The sequence below is a fragment of the Nyctereutes procyonoides genome, unplaced genomic scaffold (genome assembly GCF_905146905.1).
Source record: "Nyctereutes procyonoides isolate TBG_1078 unplaced genomic scaffold, NYPRO_anot_genome, whole genome shotgun sequence".
Lineage (NCBI taxonomy): Eukaryota > Metazoa > Chordata > Mammalia > Carnivora > Canidae > Nyctereutes > Nyctereutes procyonoides.
This window is the reverse complement of record NW_026575024.1, coordinates 15,893,711-15,915,706: the sequence shown is the minus strand read 5'-3', so window position 1 is coordinate 15,915,706 and position 21,996 is coordinate 15,893,711. Positions and strand designations below refer to the sequence as shown.

Genomic DNA, 21,996 nt, shown 5'->3' with positions numbered 1-21,996 from the left:
GTGAGGCCTGAGCTCTGGCTTGGTCCAGAACACCAAAAGCAGCAATAACCAGGCCCGTGGCCACTCTCTGGCAGGTAAGAGAAACTTTTATTTCCCAACCAAGTATCTTGCAAGACCAATCTAGAGAGTAAACATCCAGCAGGGGCCACGTGGGCCTACAAGCCTCCTCCCAGCTCAAACCCAGGAAAAGTGGCAGCCACTGCTGTTGCCTCTGAGGAATTCCTGATCTCAAAGCCAGGGCCATCACTCTGCAATCCTGAGGGACAGATGGGCCTGCTCATGGTGATGACACACCAGGTGACTTATCTGGAATGAGATGACATGACCATGAGGTCTGGTAAGTCCAAATACTCTCCTGATTTTAAGTATGATTCTGGGCTTACTCAAACTGATGTTATTTACGCTTGTGTATAACTCAGCACACTTGCTAGTATGGTTCTCTTGAGTCTTGAGTGATCCTGGGTTTCCTACCACCAGGCCAGCTTACAGTCAAGCAAACAGGGATACTGCTCCCTAATTTTCAAATCTGTTCTTTCAAATTAATATCAAAGTTATGAGAAAAAATAAAAACTTTTATTTTTTAAAGCTCTCTCACTGTGTGCCTATCATAAATAAATAAAATCTTAAAAAAAAATTTACTATGTAGCTCTCAGCTGTCAATTTCCCCCATCCTCATTTTCACTTCGCCGTTTGAAATGGTATATGGCCCACCCCGTCTCCTTTCTAGATGCCCTGTCTACCTGTCAGTGGCAGTGACTGAAGACCGTCTGATCATGTCACTATGTGCACGCTCCCCACTACTCTCAACATTAATGTTCAAACTCTTCAATGTGGTTTACAAATCCCTTCATGACCTAGTCCCTGCCCTCTTCTCACCATGCCAGCTTTCCTGAACAAGTTTTCATCTCCCTTCTTTTTTTTTAATTTTTATTTATTTATGATAGTCACACACAGAGAGAGAGAGAGAGAGAGAGAGAGAGAGAGAGAGAGAGAGAGGCAGAGACATAGGCAGAGGGAGAAGCAGGCTCCATGCACCGGGAGCCCGACGTGGGATTCGATCCCGGGTCTCCAGGATCACGCCCTGGGCCAAAGGCAGGCGCTAAACCGCTGCGCCACCCAGGGATCCCTCATCTCCCTTCTTGAACATGCGGTTTTGCCACCCTACTTCCCCATCTCTCTCTCAGCTAACTCCTAAGTCCTAGCCCTCAATTCCACATTTTCCAGGGAGCCTACCAGGACAATCCCCAATTCGTGACCCCAGGCAACTCTCCTTTGAGTTCTCTGCAATTCCTCAATCACAGCAGTCATCACACCATGTTGTACACCTGTCAGCTCATTTTTACCCTCTAAACCAGAAGTCCAGGATGGCAGAACTGGTGTCTCTTATGTTTAAAGCTGGATCCCCGAACCTGAGAGAGACTCAGTAAATGATTGTTGGAAGAACTGTTCTATTCTACCTCCTTGTGTGCTACCTCTCCTGAAGAAGTTTCCTGATAGCACCTGCTTTTTCTCTCATTGGCACCAAGTGTCTTGCCCAAGGAAGATATTATTAGTAAAATTTTTGGATGAGTTCAAGACTACTTACTAGCCAGACCTCAAATTTTAGAAGAGATAGGTGCACTCTGCTCGATGCTTGATAAACCTGACTACCCATGTCGGTCTAAAAATTACAGGATGGCTGTTAACTCATAAAAGCTGTAAAAGAACGGGCCTTAAAAGCTTAAGTCTCTATTTTAATCAAATACCTTTATAGTGCAAATATAATAAATTCACATGCATTTTACTTTTACATACTCATAACAAGGTAATTACATAGGCTGAAGTCACACTGTTTTCCCAAGTGAATCTTCATTATAACCAAACCTACAGAGCACTTATGGAAACAAACTTCTGGCAAAGCTGGAACTGCACAGCATCACTGCTGTAGTGTAGAACATTAAGTGGACAAACTCAAGCTGTAGAAGCAGTAGCCAAATAAGCCACCCTGCTTTTCTGGGGAAGGACCCATATGCACACACCCTTTCCCCCAAGTACTATGATGCTACACCTGGTAGGGGATTAAGGACTGAACACAGTGCTTCCATCACATGAAGATTTTCACAAAGGAAACCCATCACAGAAATGGTGGGGTTTTTTTTTTTTTGTTTTGTTTTTGTTTGCTTTTTAAGGATACTGCAATAGAAATATATTAACAATTGGCCTCAAATATCCAACATTTTCTTACACTTTAAATCAAAGTTGTAGGATCCTACAGGTCAATAAAGAACTCTCTTCACAGCACAGCTGTAATTCACTTTAAAACGCAAAATGTTCCCTTTGCACTATATCCTTACAAATAAACATAATATACATATAAATGAAAAGTTCAGATCCTGCATCAAGCATTACTTAATTTTCCCCTCTGATATAAACCTGGATATAGTCAAATTGGCAAAGTGTTCACTTAATATTTTAGTTGAAGCAAAAGTAAAATAGATAATGGGCTTTCAGCAAAGCAGACCTTTATGAATTCTCAGAGGTTCAGTTGAAGTCACGATTGGTGAGGACAAGTGGAGCCACAAGGGTCCAGACATAGAGGAGGAGGCAGACCCAGCTGGAGCTGATCTTGACCCACACGGCTGGCCACTTGCTGGTCATGCTCTGGAACTCTGCGTCCGGGCTAAGAAAACAAAGAGTCAGGTAAAGAACTGGTTATCTGCACCCACCACCCCCCTGAGCCAAAGCCAAGAAAACTGGCTGACATTACACTCTAGTAAGGTTCTAGAAGGAACTTGTGAAAGCTGCTATTATTAGAGGCAGGGGACTCTGCCTCTCAAATAACTCTTATCTTGTCAGCATGAAGAACTGACTACTGCGTTCACTGGGCAAAGTTCTTCAGGAACACCTACCTGTTCTAGATACTGGGAAAGTCTAGATTGAAATGGCATCCCTGAAACTTTCCGTATCACATCATCACTTTGATCAGAATACTCTATATGGCCATCTCAAGACACAGAGGAAAATTAGTGAAGATGGATCAGACTACTTTATGATTTTCTCTCTTAAGTAACTCAAGTCTGGAAGAACCCTCCATGGTTTGTACTGTAAGAATTCCAACCGGATTTTAAATCCAAGAGGAGAAAAAGTCAAAAGTATTTCAGAAAAGAGCACTGAACACAATTTCATTACATAGTTAAGAGAAGGGGATTCTGAGGTTAAGCATTGGATAGAGATTTTATAGACAGCCCAAGGGGGCCAAGTGGTCTTCCATCTGATTTGTCTGTGCCTCCTACCTGTACCAGCTGGTCAGGGTCATCATGATGTACAAAGAAGCCAAGGAAAGCATGAAGTGGAATAAGAAGTAGCTGTACTGCACTCCTTCTTTCTCATTGTCCACAGCCCGCCGAGGCTGTCCATCCTCTTCATCACTGCCACCATTGGCAGCTGTATCACGGAGGATCACGCTGTCACTTCCTGACAAGGTCAGCTTACTTACTTGGCTATTGTTGGAAGTGCGGATGCTGGAAGGTGATCCAAAAGAAGACAAATCAGAAAAGAGGAATGAATTGATGAGATGAATTGCTGCCTTTGACCTATATACATGAAGGTTATTTCTTTTTCTTTTTATAAATTTATTTTTTATTGGTGTTCAATTTGCCAACCTATAGAATAACACCCAGTGCTCATCCCGTCAAGTGCCCACCTCACCCAGTCACCCCCACCCCCCGCCCACCTCCCCTTCCACCACCCCTAGTTTGTTTCCCAGGGTTAGGAGACTTTCATGTTCTGTCTCCCTTTCTGATATTTCCCACACATTTTTTTCTCCTTTCCGCTTTATTCCCTTTCACTATTTTTTTATATTCCCCAAATGAATGAGACCATAAAATGTTTGTCCTTCTCTGATTGACTTATTTCACTCAGCATAATACCCTCCAGTTCCATCCACATCGAAGCAAATGGTGGGTATTTGTTGTTTCTAATGGCTGAGTAATATTCCATTGTAAACATAAACCACATCTTCTTTATCCATTCATCTTTCGATGGACACCGAGGGTCCTCACGAAGGTTATTTCTGAACTGCCCCTATGTGGGAACTGAAGGCCTTCTGAAGGGCTCTCCTTAAAAGTTCTCAACTGCTGCCTGTCATCACAAGACAGAGAGCATTCTCATTGGTTACCACTTAAAGTTTAACTGCTTAGGAGTTTCATTAGGTTTTCAATGTCTGCTTCCATGACTTCACAAGTGCCTCTTCCATGCTTAGAATGTACCACCTACCAACATTCTCCCAGCTATACTCATTCAATTCTCTATGTGCCATGTCTTCTAGAAAGCCTTCCCTGACACAAGTCATCATGAGGCTGGGTTAAAGTCCTACAGCTCCTTATACTTCCCTCTGCCAAAGCACTTACCATTCCTGTCTTTCTTCCTAGTCCTAGAACTCAACAATAATGACTGTAGTCATCTATGCATTTCCAGCACATAGCAGATGCTCACTGCAAGCTTATTAAATGACTGAATAAAAAAGTATACACAACTAAAGGACAAGAACCACATGATCATCTCAACAGACACACAAAAAGCAACCTGACCAAAATCTAATACCCTTTCCTGATAAAAAACACTCAACTTAGGAATAGAGGAGAAATTCTTCAAACTTATAAAGGGGCGTCTATGAACAACCCAGAGCTGATATCATACTTAATAGTACAAGACTAAAAGATTTTCCCCTGAGATCAGGAACAAGACAAGTAGTCCACTGTCACCATTTCTATTTACTGTACTGGAGGTTCAAGCCAGAGCAATTAGGAAACGAAAAGATAAAAGGCACTTAGATTGGAAAAGAAGTAAAATGATCTCTATTTGCAGGTGACTTGACCTTGTACATGGAAGATCTTAAGGAATATACACACTATTAGAATCAATAAATGATCTTACAGAATACAAAATCAATATATGAAAATTCTATGTCTATACAGTAACAATGAAAAACCTAAAACATATATTAAGAAAACTATCTCACTTTTGGGCAGCCCGGGTGGCTCAGTGGTTTAGCGCCACCTTCAGCCCAGGGTGTGATCCTGGAGACCTGGGATTGAGTCCTGCATCGGGCTCCCTGCATGGAGCCTGCTTCTCCCTCTGCCTATGTCTGTACCTCTCTATGTCTCTCATGAATAAAATCTTAAAACAAAAACAAAAACACCATCTCACTTCTAATACTGTCAAAAATAACACTTAGAATTATTAACAAAACATGTTTAAGACTTGTACACTAAAAACCATAAACCACTGAAAAAAACTGAAGACCTAAATGAAACATCCCATGTTACAAACTAGAAGCCTTATTAACAGTGTTGAGATAGTAATACTCTCTAAGCTGATGAACAGATTCAATGTAATCCTTATCAAAATCTCAAACTGACAAGCTAAACCTAAAATTTACACAGAAATGCAAGGCCCTCTGAATAACCAAAACAATCCTGAAAAAGAACAAATCTGGACAAATCTGGAATACGGTTGAGTCCAGAAATAAACCATTACATTTATGGTCAAATGATTTTTGACAAGGATGCCAGGTCAACTCAACACAGTAAAGAATAGTCTTTTCAACAAATGGTGCTGAGACCAACTAGATAGCCACACACAACAGAATGAAGATGGACCCCTTACCACAAGCCATATACAAAAACAATAATAAGACAACCCAACTTAAAAATAGGCAAAAAATGTAAATACACATTTCTTCAAGATATACAAATGGCTAACCAGCACATGAAAAGAAGGTTCAACATCATTAGTCATTGGGAAAATGGAAATCAAGACCATAATGAAATGCCACTTCACATCCTCTAGAATGGCTACAATAAAAGACAATTACAATGTAATGATTAAAAAATTATCAAATTGGAAGTCTTGTACAGTGGGACTGTTAAGATGATGTAGCCACGTCGGAAAACACTGGCAGTTCTCAAAAAAGTAAACAAAGAGGTACCACATAGCCTAGCAATTCTACAACTAGGTATAGATAAAAGAGAACTGAAAATGTACAACCACACAAAAAACCTGTACACAAATATTCACAGCAGCATTATTCATTATAGTCCCATGGTGGAATCAACTCAAATAAACATCCATCAACTGACGACGGATTAACAAGATGTAGTATATATATCCACACAATGGAGTATCATTTCCAACAATTAAGTCCTATATAACATGGATGAACCTTGAAAACATCCTAAGTGAAATGAAAGCAGCCAGTCACCAAAGACCATATATTTCATGATTCCACATAAACGAAACATTCAAATAAACACTTTTACAGAAACAAAAGGAGATTAGTTTCTGCCACTGCTGGAGCGATAAGGAATAGGGAAGTGACTGCTAATGACCATGAAGTTTCTTTTTGGTAAAATAAAATCTTCTAAAATGGACGGTGGTGATGGCTGCATGATCCTGAAAACACAGACTAAACTACTCAACTGTATACTTTAAAAGTGTGAATTCTATAGTATGGAAATTGTATCTCAAAAACAAAACAAAACACATTAGACCAAAAGCAAAACAAACAAAAGTCACAGACAACTTAAAAACACATAAGTATAGCTGTGTTCCAATACAACTTTACAAGAATAGACAGCCCAAGAGCTGTAGTTTGCCAACCCTTAAACAATCATTAAGAAAAAAAATCTACATATACTTGGAAAGTTGTCCAAATTATGACAAATTCATATTTGAGAATACTATATGTATTTATAATATGTCCCTAACTTACTTTTAAAAATTATTTTATCAAGTAATATAAATACAATGTTATATGTAACTACATATAAAATTAAAATTACATATAATTATAAGGAAATAAACAAATTGATAAATAAGTAGACGCACTGGAGAAAAAAGTATGAAGTAATACGTACCAAAATGTTAACCATGGAAGAGGTAAATTTGAAGGGAGGATACTTTCATTTCCCACTTTACCCTTATCTCACTTATGTTTTTAATTTGTATAAATATATTCTTGCCCATTTTTAGCTCATATTTTAAAACTACATGCTATTATATACAAAATATCAATAAAAAATGGGTAAGAGGATGAACGCAAAGTGCTATCACACATTTATCTGAGCTCTTGGATTAGAGATTTTAAAATTAGATGTATACAATTCTACAGTTCTAGAAATATATATATATATATATATATATTTTTTTTTTAGAAATATTTTTTACAACAATCAGAAAATTAAGATTTTCTTACCAAAAGGGGAAACCAACCAATTTTCAGAGCCACTACCCTAGCAGATTTACGGTCAGGTGAAGACTTTATCTTCCTATCCAGGGAGAAGGTATCTCTATGTCAGTTTGGAAGAACTTACTTGATGAGAGAATTTACTAGGCTTTAAGAAATATATGTGGCTAGGTAACTGAAGTTGAGGACTTTCAATAAAGAAGAGTTAAGTTGTTTTTCTTACTTCCTCACACTGCTCTTTGAAAGCAAAATAGCTTCTTTGCTCTGCCATTAACCTTGATGAGATTCTTGTCCCAAGTACTTATTAACTTACCTAGAATACAAAAGGCAGAGAACGAAGCCTGTCAGCCCAATAAAATTCTCTAGATCTATAAAATGCCCACCCTTTGAGGGTGGTGCAGAGGTAGGGACTATGGCAGTTGAATTTCCAGGAGCCAAGGTTGGTGCAGTCATATGCGTCACAATGGTCCAGAGGCCAGGGTTGCAGGAACGATCTGAAAGTGGAAGACTTTTTATTATCTTTAGTTAGAGATTCTCTTGTTCCAGGAAGGGATGTGAGGGATGTGCTCACACATCATTCAGTCACGATGTAAAACATGGGAATGCTAGACTTAAAAGAACCTGCAAACTCAGCAATTAGTTACCTACTTGTGTTGCAATCAGGGACTTAGTTTTAGAAAAAAAAAGAAAAGATACAACAAAGCATTTGTCAAATTTCATAAATGTCTATCTTGACTTTACAGATTTTGACATTTAACTGGTGAATCTTTTTGGGTCTGTTGTACAAAGGCTTTAAAGCACCGGGAGTTTTTCTGCTAGCTTTGTTTTTACAAGGTTATTAAAGAGGAGTACAATAGCAGTAAGTTGAGTCATCATTGAAGGGTCTGCTGTAACCATTTTCCTTTAAAACAAGTCCATAGAATGCACTATTGAGACACAATGCAGTAACTACAGAAGGAGGTTTCTACAGCCATTTCCTCTAGAGCCTGTAACACCACAGTGAAATTCAATTACAACAATGCTACAAAGGGCCAAAACAATGGTGCCTTGTCCAACTCTTGACTAGTTGACTTATTCCAGGGAAAAGCCTAGACTGTGTAAGGACTGCGGTCCTTTAGGCTGTCAGCTATGAACAGCTACAGACAGACATGGAGAATAAAACTTGAAATGTATCTGCATCATCATACAGTGAACACAGTCCATTTAAGTGAAGCTTTTTGTTTGTTCGCCTGTTTGGTATTTGCTCCACCTCTAGTTTTTGCACCTGCCAAAGGAGTCATTTCCTACTTTCTCTCCATCAAATGAATGTGCTATTGACATTCCCTTACCGGGTTCATTTGACATGGCTGACCAGGTGAGGTACATGGTGTAGAGGGTGATGAGAGAGGACTGCAGGAGACCAGACCGAGGCTGGTGTTCCTATGGAATCAAAAAGAAAACAATGCCACAGGAACTGCAAGGGCTGACTTTCTAAAACCCAGTGGAATTCCCTGGGCCCCCCGTGAAATGTTATTAACTGAGAACCTTCTTATTCTATTTGACAGTTGAAAGAGAACAAATAACCTTTCAGTCTGAGTTGGCCTGAAAAAGAACCAAGAAAGAGGAACCGTGTACTATTGGTTCCCAAAGCATTTGATAGCCCTGGAATGCCTGTGTATTCCACAGAGGCTTTGATTTTAGTCCCTTGGTGGCATAGAGGCTAAGTTCAACAGCGGTGCTAACTAGCTAGGTGACCCATCATCTCTCTGGACCTTCAGTTTTCTCATTTTTGGAAGGAGAGGTGATGTGTACATTTCTTTTCCTATTTCTTATATAAAGCTCCATGAATTTTTTTTCCATGAATTTTTTTAAGGTATGGTATTTAAATGATGAAACTTGCACACATGAGTTTTGTTTTTAAATATTAAAAGCAATGATTCTCTAGTTTAATCTCCCTAAAACAGCTTGGTTATTGATTCATAAAAATCATTCTCATGACATAAACTATTTTGTAAGAGCTATAAAATTCTCAGGTTACCTAGGTGTTTTTTTCTTTTTAATACACTAGGGAAATTATTCACTTAATTATGATACAGGCACTCAATGGCACATTTTACAGTTACTAAATTAGAATTATGAAGAAATTATCATAATATGGGAAAATGTTTAAGTAGATAAACATAAACTCATATAAAAGTTACATCGGTTCAAGTTTAGCATTCATTAAATATCTTTCATAGGAGGAAGGAGCATAAAACCATACCTGAATTTTTGGGTGGATGGATATAATAGACACCACAAAACAAAGGATCAAGTTAATACTGATGAAGAACTTGTTCTCCGTGCAGCCATCTGGTTTGGTGTAGTACGTGTAGAGCAAGCCGACAAAGACGACAGACAGAATGTAGCAGATGCTTGTGACGGAGAGCAAAGCTGGAAAATGGGAAACCAACATGAACGCACGTGACTGTGGCAAACTTTTCTAACAAAGAAGAATTCTCTTCTTCATATAAAAATAAAGACACATTATTTTACTGTGATGGTGGTCCACATTTTACAGGGAAATTACAGAAGGGCCCAAGGTTGATGTTTCAGATCATGTTAGAGGTGGCTGGATTTACTTTATAGATCACCTACCTCAATTCCATGGGTTCAAATACCAGATATTTGATCATTCCAGCTAGAGTATAAACTCTAACTGTATGCTACATAATGTGCATTATAAGCTTTTCTAGGAACTTGCAAACCTTGTGGGCCCTCAAATTGGCCCAGTTCTAGCAAGCTAAATGCCAGGGATGGAGTCAGCAGAAAACAACAGACAGGCATCTTTTATGAAATTTGTCCTCTGCAGCCACTGGCTACATAAACCCGCTTCCTGCCATGATGAAACTACATCATTGTGGGAAAGTGGCATATTTGCTATTTTCGAAAACCTAAAATAATATTCCTTTATGTTCACATAATCAAGTTAGCTATATAACTCTGAAAATTAGAAAACATAAAAAAATAACAGTATGCCCAGCCAACTGTAGCAGTGGTGAGCTCAATTAACTTGTGCTTAATTCACAGCGTGGACTTATTTGAGAAAACCGGTTTCTATTAATAATCTCCATGGGTTTTGCATATTTAAAATTAAGCAATGTATATGATGTTACTATAAAATGATAATGTATGTTAAAGTACTAGCACAGTTCTTAATATTTTTCCATATGAATATGTAAGATGTATCTACTCTTTAGTTACTCCAAAATGACAAATCTGTAACTCATTATTAAATTCTTTTAAAGTTGAGTAATTCAAATGAATTATAAAAATTCATTTTTTATAGTAAGTAAACAGAAGTAAATAGATAAAAAATTAATACATTTCTATCAGAAATGGGGAGGTGTTTTGGGATTTCCAACTCATGAGAAAACAATTTTTTTAAAAAAAGATTCTATTTATTTATTTGAGAGAGAGAGAGAGAGACAGCATGAGCAGGGGGAGGGTAAGAGGCAGAGGAAGATGGAGGGAGAACTGTACTCCATGCTGAGTGTGGTGCCTGATGAGTGTGGCGCCTGATGTGGGGCTCTATCCCAGAACCCTGAGATCATGGCCTGAAGCAAAGTCAGATGCGTAACCAACTGAGCCACCCAGGCAACCTAATAAAACAATTTCTTAAATCTCATGCTAAAATAAATAGTTATCAACAACTGAAGTGACCAACAAAACAGGGCAATGGTTAAATAAATTATGGTCTACCATGCCAAGGAACACCATGGAACCATATACCATTAAGTAAGATGTATCTAAACTCACTGATATGTCAGAAGATACTCATCATATAGTTGGTGAGAAGAGAAAGTCATGGAGAATATATAATGTGAACCTATTTACATTTAAGTAACAAAAACGTGTACATGTGCACAAATACATACAGGTCCAGTAATCGTGGTCACATCTAGAGAGGAAAGTGGGTTGCAAGTGAGTGGAGATTGGCATTTTTATTTTTTATTAAGTTCCATCATCTTTGTATTCGTTTTGGGTTTTTTTTTTTTTTTTTTTGGTTTTGCTTTTGTTATTTAAAATGCAAGCCAGGAAAAAAAAAATGCAAGCTAGGGGGCGCCTGGGTGGCTCAGCTGGTTAAGCGGCCGCCTTTGGGTCAGGTCGTGAGTTCAGCAGGAGTCCTGTTTTTCCCTCTGTCTCTCCCCCTGCTTATGTGCTCTATCTCAAATTAATATTTTTAAAAATTAATAAATAAAAAGCAAGCTAGATAAATAAGATGAAAAGAAAACTGGGCAGTTTGATAATGTATACTAAAACCCCTAATATATCCATACTCTTCCACTCTTCTACTTCTAGGAATTTATTTTTTTTTTAAGATTTTTTATTTATTCATGAAAGAGAGAGAGAGAGAGAGACAGAGAGGCAGAGACACAGGCAGTGAGAGAAGCAGGCTCCATGCAGGGCGCCTGACGTGGGACTCCATCCTGGATCTCCAGGATCACACCCTGGGCCAAAGGCAGGCGCTAAACCACTGAGCCACCCAGGGATCCCCTAGGAATTTATTCTAAGGAAAAAACCAAGTATGTGCTCAGAAATATATTATTAGGTATTTATTGTTACACTGTAGTCACATAGTCACAGGCTATTTCTCTGAGTCAACTGTAAGCTATTCGAATGCATAATACATGTAAAAATTAATAAGATACAAATATACATCTTTTTCAGTGACTCTTCAGGTACATATGCAAGAAAGAAGACTGGAAGGATACAGAGTAATATGTTAACAGTGAGTATCAATTACTATAGATTGGCATTACAGGTAATCTGTTTTCTTCTGTAATTCCTGGTTTTTCATTCTTCACACAAGAGCAGCTGTTATGTTAATAATGGGTGGGGTGCAGAGACTAGGGATCTCAACACTATTTTTTTAAATGGCTAGGTCGTTGCCCCTAATAAGTAGAGAACTCCAAAGTCCTTCCCCATTATTATAAGCTAGAAATCCTATTCCCACCCTAGAAATTTTAAGTGCCCTTTTTCCATCAGAAAGCTTTTACAAGGGATGTGGGCCATACTTTGAATAAAGCAGTAAAGACTGTTCACTTCTACCTGCCTGAGGGATGTGGGCAGATGACCCCTATGTATAACCTACCTGAGTCCCCTGTCCGTGGAAACAAGGAAATCAAAACCAGAACTGTATCACTAAATATACAGATGTTTTTCCTTATCTAAACACATCTAGTTACATTACAAATCTCAAAATAAATGAATTGAGAGAGCCAATGATTTCTATCACCTGTGCTTCCCCTTTCCAGTTATATGTATAATTCGGAATTGACTCAACTGGGAAACTAGTTTTTAAAGAGTCCGCTCTAATTTGGAAGTTTACACATTTAAATCAATGGAGATTTTTACTGTACATCCTGTTTAATATAGCATAATGCAATATGGCTCTTATAGGGGAGTTTAGATACTTACCGGCATACCAGCACCTTGGATTTCCTTCTTCCATTCGACTTACCCATGATTCATTCCAAGAGTGAGCAAAGTCTACCAACAGCACTAGCTGGATGAGGATGAACAAAAAGGCCCCAACCATGCCAACAATAAACCAGGCTACAAACCAAAAGAACAAAGTTATGCTTTACCACAAGAGTAACATTTCAGAATGTTACTATCCAATTTTAAAACGATTTTGATTCAAGAGAGAGGTGAGTAAAGACATATTCTGTCTCCAGCAGTATAAGATTATTCTAATTCCAAACTCAAAGGCTATTCTCTGAGAAGTGTTTTGCTGGGTTTCAGACCTTTTAAAACTTGTTCTGGCTGTGCCAAGGGCAGTCTGGGATCTGACATTCCAAATGGTATAATAAGCCTTTTACTTTAGAAGGGAAAAAAAAAAAATCACAGTGGAAATCCACAGCTATTTGACAGTGTATCTCTGTCTCTCATGAATAAATAAAAAATTCTTACCTGATATTACGGTAAAAAAGCATATTAAGATAGGGATAGTAGGACACATATGAGTACAGGTCCCCATGTTGACAAACTCTCAGATTAACTTAGTATTGCCAAGTGAGAAGGTAAGCGATTAAAATATTGGCAACATACGGTTCCAGAACAGCTGAGAAATGGGCTGAATACCTCCTGAGTTTAATCAATTAATTGCTACCTTAATGGTAGTACCAAGTCATATAATTGAACGCCACCTCATTTAATGGCCAGTTCTGCAAAACCAGTAATGAAAATGTAACTTCAACTCTCATCATTTGTAAAGTTTGTATATATAGTATAATTAACTCTCAACAGTGAGCCATACCTGTGGTGAAATGGCCCCCAGGGATGTAGAAAGAGCCAACCATGATACCAACAATGGCAGCAATTTTGAAGAACCAAAACCTATTAAAATACAAAAGTGCATTTATGAAATGTTAATTTTCGTCCTTCCACTGAGAAAAGTGAATTCCTGAAATGCAAAAGACTCAGTAGCATTTCCAATATGATTTTCTGGGCTTATTTCTTCATTTTATCAAATGAAGCTGCTTCACTGAATTTTTCAGACAATTTCAGGACAAACATTAACCCAGAGAACAAATCATTGATAGACATAATAAGAGATAAACCTACAACTTAAGAATTTCCCTACATTTAGCAACTGAAGATAGGAATTTTTCTAGAAGTCTGGAGCATTCAACTAACAATGTTAGCTAAATATAAAGCAATTCACTATTAGATGTAGGGAAAAGTTATCACCTAATCCTTCTTTCACATATAGGACATAAGTGCCTTGTGCTCACAGTCACACAGTTCATCACTGGCAAAGCTAGGACCAAACGTGGCTTTTAGTCCATGATCTTTAAAGGCTTGTATGGCAAAGTGAAAGGAATCAGGCTTTGGAGCTAGACAGACCCAAGTTTTAATCCCAACCCCAACTCTCACTGGCTCAGAGATCTCAGGCACTTTATTTAATCTTTCTGAAATTCAGTTACTACATCTACAAAAATGAGATTAAAATACATATAAAGTGTATAAAACTTCCTTCAGTCTCCAAATAAGAATTATATGTCAAAGGAGAACGGAGGTGGGGGCAGTCAGGAATGGGAAACAACAGATTTATAAATCAGTGGCCCATATATAACTAGTTTATCTTTCTGTATGATGTTCAATAGATCAAGTCTATTTCTTTTATTTTTTATTTTTTTTCATTTGTATCTTTTACCAGTAAAAAGCATATGTGTTTGCGTGTGCATACAGTGCCTAGCACAATCCCTGAACTGTTTCACATGTGTTTGAAAAAATCTAGGAACTTGAAACAAAGGTATTGAAAAAAAGACAAAACTTTGCTCTTCCCCTCTACGCTACAGAACTCCAACTGAAAACGACACTGAAACAACTTCACATGTACAATAGGTCAGAAATATATGTGGGCCACTGATCCATATACTCTACTGCTTCCATGAGGATGGCAACATTAACTGCCCAAGGGGAGGATCCGCACAATATAATATGGTAAGTAAATAATAAATTTACATACCCATTGTGTACTGCTGCTCTGGGATCTTTACTTGTTTTTACTTTTAACATGAGCAGAGAGAAGACAAAGAAGAAGATGGCGAGGGCAAAGTTGATCCTATATACAGCTTTATAACCAACAAGAACATCACAATCTTTATCCACCTTCCTATCAGCCATGTTGATTTTAAATCCCCCTTCACAGAATCCAGGAATCTGGAAAAAGCAATTTCAATGTTATGGGAATATCCATATTTAAACAAAGACTGTATCCTGTCATAAGAAGACCTGAGTTTATAAAACTGACTACTTCAAAAACTGCAAGACTGTGTTGTGGGACTTTTCTCTTTGTCTTCCAATTCACTTACAATCTTATCCCCAAAGAGTAGAAACAATTTGCATTTCACAAATAAAAGTGTTCTCTTCTTTGCTCTTCTTGCTGATGAGGTTATCTCCCATTTTGACATGAATTTTCATGCTACAACCGTCTCTTTCCACAGGTAAAGGGCTATCCTAGGTTAAATGTTTAACTCTAAAACATATGTGGAAAGAATTTTTTCGTGCCACTCTTGTAATATTTTTCTTTCAAATGCTAGAGTAGAGCCTGAACACGTTTATTCTGAGTACCCTGATTTCTGGAAAAGGACTAATACTTTTATATTCTATGTCCTGACCATACCCAAAAGTAATTTAAAAACCCAACAACCACAATGAATTTGACTGAGTTTTATAACAGTAAAGAAACAAGAACGTTAATTACAACTACAATTATGCAAAATAGAAAATACAAATAACCAGTCCATTAAGGCTACCGTTACTTCTACTCACCTTCTTCAGCTGCGTTTCCATCCCTTCCGTCAACATGATACAGGACAAAGCAGCACCCAGGAAGAGAATGAAAGCATAGATGAGGCGAGTCACCGTGGAATTCTTGCTATTGGGACAGCAACTACACAGCAGACATGAGGCACCGCTGCAAAGGCAGGGAACCTGTAACAGGCACAACACAGCTATTTGAGACCTCTTTCAGTGGACTCCTTCATGTCATAAAGGTCACAGAGTAGAAGATGAGGCAAACCAGACTTTAACAGCTTTAACTGAAAGAGTTATGGCTAGGGGATCCCGAGGTGGCTCAGTGGTTTAGCGCCTGACTTCAGCCCGGGGCAGGATGTTGGAGTCCCGGGATTGAGTCCCACGTCGGGCTCCCTGCACGCAGCCTGCTTCTCCCTCTGCTTGTGTCTCTACCTCTCTCTCCCTGTGTCTATCATGAATAATTAAATAAAATCTTAAAAAAAAAAAAGTTATGGTTTGGAAAAAGTGGTTAAAATCAGGGGTCCTGGGGCGCCTGGGTGGCTCAGTCAACTGAATATGTGACTCCTGATCTCGGCTCAGGTCTTCCATCTCACAGTCATGAGTTTGAGCCCCATGCTGGGCTCTGTGCTGGGCATGGAGCCTAGTTAAGAAAAAAAAAAAAAGCATGGGTTCTAGAGTCAATATTATTTGTTTCTAACTCAGCAAGTTACATAAGCTAAGCTTATTTCTCCATCTGCAACTGAATAATGGAATCTTCCTCCCTCAGACATTGCTGTATTAAGTAAGTACTCAACACATGCCTAAAACATACTAAGAGCCCAACAAATGTTACTTATACTCACACAGGATCCTACTTTATTTAAAAACAATATAAAAATCTAACTCCACTTGCTATTTAAGGAATCTTAGTTACCAAACCAAACTGGTATTATAGCATCAAGCACCATTACATGGAAACCCTTATACATAAAGATAACAAGAACCATTTAGCTCAATTTAAAAATAACGTGGAGATTCCTCAAAAAAGTTAAACACAGGATCACCACTTGGCCCAGCAATTCCTCTCCTAAACATACACTTAAAAGAACTGAAATAGGTATTCAAACATAAGCTTGTACATGAATGTTCAAAGCAGCACTACTGACAGTTGCCAAAAGGCAAAAACAACCCAAATGTCCATTAATTGACAAATGGATAATAAAATGTGGTAAATCCACACAATGGAACATTATTCAATCACGAAAATGAATGAAGTACCGATACATGGTGCAACATGGGTGAACCTAAAAAACATCAGGCTAAGTGAAAGAAGCCAGATCTAAAATGTCACACATTGTATTTCATTTATATGAAATATACAGAGTAAATAAATCCAAAGACAGAAAGCATTAGTAGTTTCCAAAGGTTAGAAAAGGAGGGACACAGGCTGGGGAGTGACTGCTTAATGGGAATCAGGTTTCTCTCTGGGGGGATGAATATGTTCTGGAACTACACAGATATGATGACAGCATAACACCGTGAATATACTAAATGCCACTGAACTATACACTTTAAAATGGTTAATTTTATGTTATGAAATTTTATCTCAATTGAAAAAAAAAAAGAGTAACCTGGATCTCTGGTGAGCATTCTGGATGAAGGCATATTTGGAGCCATTTTTACTTGTAATTGCAACAGCCATGGGAAAATGATCACCCAGCTTCAGTCTCCAATTCTTAACTACAGTCTGGGCCAAAAGACCATATAGAGGTCAATAGCTGGCTACAGACAGAAACAGAAGTTTTACAGCCAAAAACAATGACACTAATTGCTTCATGTTTATTTTATCTGCAATCTCACACTCTTGACTCTCTTTAGCTACTTATTTTCTGCCCTATTAAATAACCTCATAATAATTGCCTAGTGTTTGTTATGGGCTGAACTGTGTCCCCTTACCCCCACAAACTCATATATTGAAGTCCTGTTTCCCAGTACCTGAAAGTGTGACCTTATTTGGAAATAAAATCATTCCAGATGAAATTAGCTAAGATGATGTTATAGTGGAGAAGAGTGAGCACCTAATTAAACATGACTGGTATCATAAAAAGGAGAAATTTGGGCAGAAACATGAAGCACAGGGAAAACACCAAGTGAAGACAAAAGCAGAGATCTACGAGCCAAGGAATATTAAAGACTGCTAGCAAACCACCAGGAGCTGGGGAAGAAGCATGGAATAGATTCTCCTTCACCACTCTCAGGAGCCAACCCTGCTGACACCTTCCACTTGGGAACTTGGGACTGCTAGCCTCCAGAAACTGAGACAACAAGTTTCTGTTGCTTAAACCACCCAGTTTGTGGTTTGGGTTTTTGTTTTTTTTTTATTTAGCCCTAGAAACCTTATACCCACTAACTTGTTTTTAAACATCATGAAAATATAAGTGCTTTTAAGAAGGGCCACCTACTGTTGTATCTCTTGTACCTTTAAAGTAGGCACTCAATCTGTATAACTGACCTACTATGTTAAGTCACTTCTCTCTCTCAGTAAATGACAACTCTATTCTTGTTACTCAGGCCAAAAACCCTGGAGTCATCCTTGATGTTTTATTTTTCCAAAACCCTCGTCCAATCTGTCAGCACATTAGCTTTATCCTAAAAATATATCCAGAATCTGGGGCACCTGGCTGGCTCAGTTGGTAGAGCAGGGACTCTTGATCTCAAGGTTGTGAGTTCAAGCCTCAGGTTGGGTATGGAGCCTACTTAATTTTTATTTTATTTTATTTTATTTTTAATTTTTAAATAAATAAATAAAATAAATAAATATATCCAGAATCTGACTACTTTCTTAGCATCCTTAGCTATCATGTTGGTCCAAGCCACTACTATCATCTTTCATCCGGATAAAATGCGATGGCTCCAATTTCACTGCAGTAGCCACCCGAACAGAACCCAGAGTTGGTATAAAGATTATTTTAAGATGAAGACACTTGAAGTTCAACAGATATAGTGAAGAAAAGGTTCTTGGAACTTTCCTCATCTGACTAAAAGCAGCAACCTCTGGGATAGAAGGCTGCCATAAATTCCCTCTCCAAGGGAGTTTTATGGCCATCAAGAAGGCAAAAGCCCTTTGCACCTACATAAACAAGTATTACCACAAACTTTCTCATCTCCTGTTTGTTCTCCTAAAAACCTATTTGTCTTTCCTAAAGAAATCTATTTGTTCTTCCTATAGAAGCTCTTTTCTTTTCCCCTATTAAGTAAGGTATACAATAAGCCCTAATTTCTAACCATCCCTTTGAGTTATTCATCACTGAACGATGAATAACATCCTGTGTGTGTGTTGCATGTGTACATAGTGCTTTTTTTCCTCTTGCTAATCTTTCAGTACTTTAATCTGCAGGCCCCCAACCACCAACCCCATAGAGGATGCAAGGAAAGTTTTTCCTCCTCTACACTGGTTTACCCTTTCTTTTCCACAATCTGTTCTCCAACACAGGTCAGATCACATCATTTCTCTTTTCTACAACGGATCCGCATATCACTTGAGTTAAAGTCCTTAAATTGGCCTGTTAAGACCACACAACGGGTATCCACATGATTTGGCTTCCTGCTACTTTTCCGACCTCATTTCCCATTATTCCTTCCCTTCCTCATTCCATTCTCTGATACACTGCACTACTTGCTATTCCTGCTGAACAAGAGATTAATAAAATAGAAAAGCAGTTTACAGATAGAAATGCTTTGATGGCATTAATTCAAATATTAGTTTTACATCAAGAGCAAAATGCGTTTCAGGTTATTAGGATGAGCAAGACATCTTTGTTTCAATTTACAAATTTACTCAGTTACCTTAACTATATATTTCTTCTAAATCTACTTTGCAAGTAGTCTGACCCACTACTAGATTGTAAAATTCAATTTACCTGGGTTTGTCCTGTGATAGAAAAATTGTACAGGAGATGCTAAAGGTAAAAATGATCTCACAAAACTTGTGTCTAAACGGGCATATTAAGTAAACTATGTAAAATCTATTTTTTTTTTTTAATTTCGGGTCAAGGTCAAAAAATTGGAAAGCCACTGCTCTCAAGGAACCTGTAAATGACCAAACGCCCTTTTGATTTGGGGCCAACAACCTTCAAGAACGGAAAAAATACACTTTGTCCCTAAAAAGTGGTAGTGCAATGAGCTGAGATCGAGTCTTTCGTCAAGAAAAATCAGTTGGGAAGTAATGAAACATATAAGTGATTTTAAAAAATCCTACTCCTCGGGAGGGAGTACGTGAGGAAACTCACCATATTCTCTTCCACAGATCCTAAAATTTCCTTGCAAAATATGGCGTTTACAATCTACCGAGCGATTCCACCCATTTATTCACTCTATCCTCACAGCAGCTCTCAGGGCGATGAATGCTGGGGTGATTAGCCCCATATTACGGGAAGGGCCAAGGCCTTCTTCTGTTCCTTTGCACAGCTGCAAACTGGCCTCGGTTAAAATCCCAGCTCCGCCACACTCTCAGTAGCCCGGGTAAATCCGCGCTATGCGATAACGATATCCCGTAAGCCACCCCAAATTAAACGACGCCACTTGAAGAAGGCCCCTGGAGATGAAGCAGAACGCCCTCGCCCCGGAACTCTCATTCCGCGGTCGGGGTTCCAGCGCCCGAGGAGCCCAGAGGCCGGAAACCCCGCGGGGGCGGGGCAATCGAAATTGTAAACAGTGACGGCCTGGCCTCCTACGTTCCCCCCACAAACCCGGAAGGCGAGCCGCCCGATCCCGACCCGGGGGCGGGGAGCAGCGGGCATCACGGATTTGGGTCTGCGCCCCCGGATACGCTCTGCAGCCCAGGGCCCGTCCCCACAAGCCCCCAGCCGAGGCCCGATCGGGTCAGAGCTTGGGACGCCCTATCGCCCTCCCCAAAACGACACGTCCCGCAGAGACACCAGACCCCGAACTCACCCAGCTGGCGAGAGAGAAGACGCCCAGCACAGCCCCCATGGTGACGCTGGTGATGCCGGCGGCCGCCCGGGAGGACCCTAGCGCGGTGGTAACTGCCAGTCGAGGCGTCGCCTCAGAAACGCGGCGTTTTCTCAGGCCGGAAACGCGCGGGTGGCGTCATTGCGTGGCCCCGCCCACCGCCCTCGGCCGCCGCTGCCGAGAGAGCCTCTGTCATTGGTAGAGGGAGAAGGCGGGGCTAAATCAGCGCCGCGCAGAGGGAGAAGGTGGAGCCAAATCGACCCGGCGCTAACGGGGAGGCGGAGCCAAACCGGCCCAGAGGGGAGGGAGGAGGCGGGGCTAATGTGGCCGGCTCGGGGGGAGGAGGCGGGGCTAATGTGGCCGGCTCGGGGGGAGGAGGCGGGGCTAATGTGGCCGGCTGGGGAGGAGGGGGGCTAATGTGGCCGGCTCGGGGGGAGGAGGCGGGGCTAATGTGGCCGGCTCGGGGGGAGGAGGCGGGGCTAATGTGGCCGGTTGGGGGGGAGGAGGCGGGGCTAGGCCGGCTCGGCGGGGGGAGGAGGCGGGGCTAATGCGGCCGGCTGGGGAGGAGGCGGGGCTAATGTGGCCGGCTCGGGGGGAGGAGGCGGGGCAAGGCCGGCTCGTGGGGAGGAGGCGGGGCTAATGTGGCCGGCTCGGGGGGAGGAGGCGGGGCAAGGCCGGCTCGTGGGGAGGAGGCGGGGCTAACCCGGCCTCGCGCGGAGGAAGGAGGCTGGTCTCAGCCCGCTTGGAGAATGGGGCGAAAGCGACCCACAGCTGCAGGAGCTGTGAAGGCTTTATTCCTTCACCTCACCTGCATTTACTGGGAACCCATTATATGTCGAGATCGGAGGTACAGAAGTGCACAGAAATGTATGAAAAGAGTCTGAACCTACATGCACCACGACACATTGTGATGAGTACCCTAAAGTAGTACGAGGGAGTACTCTTCAATAAAAGTTTATTTAATGCTTACGATGTGAGGGGAAAGTAATGTAGTTGGGGGGGGGTGCTAGTCCCAGAAGGGTGTTCTGAGACGTTTATATTTAATCTGAGAACTGAAAAGACCAGTTTCAAGCTGCGAAGGATGGGCGTTGTTTCTGAAAATGTGAGGTGTAGACGCCACTCAGGGTACGTGAAAGGGCCTCGCGGTGCTTGAACACGTTAGGCAGAGAAAAGTCCTGCTTCAAGCCTAAGAGAGTTTGACACCAGTACTTAGTTAACGTGTTTCTAACCTTTGCTTATTTCCCTTTTTGACAGGGCGAGGGCTTCATTTTCCAAATCTCTCCAGAAGGTAAGCCCATCTTAAACAACATTGTTTTGTCTTAGGGTTTGTGTGTGTGCTTGCAGAAATTCTTTCATTTCTACCAAGCGGTGTTGCTGAACCCCAAGGTGGGCTGTCCGACGCACTCCAGGCCAATACGCAAGATACTGAGTTTCGCTTGGAAAGGAATAAGGAGCTTTATTCAAAAGGCTGGCCACCTGGAGAGAAGGCACACTATTTTTTTTTAGATTTTATTTATTCATTCATGAGAGACACA

The 21,996-nt window shown here is 40.3% G+C and overlaps 1 protein-coding gene across 1 annotated transcript; it reads right to left on the bottom strand.

Annotated features, from left to right (window-relative positions):
- Nucleotides 1-1,727: 1,727 nt before the first annotated feature.
- SERINC3 (serine incorporator 3) lies at nt 1,728-20,595 on the bottom strand. The gene is made up of 10 exons (XM_055300781.1): nt 20,444-20,595; nt 15,527-15,688; nt 14,721-14,914; nt 13,506-13,585; nt 12,665-12,802; nt 9,468-9,637; nt 8,554-8,644; nt 7,539-7,719; nt 3,273-3,500; nt 1,728-2,659 (listed from the first exon to the last, which is right to left on the bottom strand). The coding sequence occupies exons 1-10, from the start codon at nt 20,480-20,482 to the stop codon at nt 2,521-2,523; spliced, it is 1,422 nt and encodes a 473-aa protein (XP_055156756.1). The 5' UTR covers nt 20,483-20,595; the 3' UTR covers nt 1,728-2,520.
- Between the last annotated feature and the right edge of the window lie 1,401 nt (nt 20,596-21,996).

Coding starts and splice junctions, on each gene's coding strand:
- SERINC3 (XM_055300781.1), bottom strand. CDS start 20,482: ATGGGGGCTGTGCTGGGCGTCTTCTCTCTCGCCAGCTGG. Junction 14,915..15,526: donor TGGAAACGCAGCTGAAGAAG/GTGAGTAGAAGT, acceptor TGCTTTTTCCAG/ATTCCTGGATTCTGTGAAGG. Junction 9,638..12,664: donor TCCAAGGTGCTGGTATGCCG/GTAAGTATCTAA, acceptor CCCATTTTCCAG/CTTTGCTCTCCGTCACAAGC.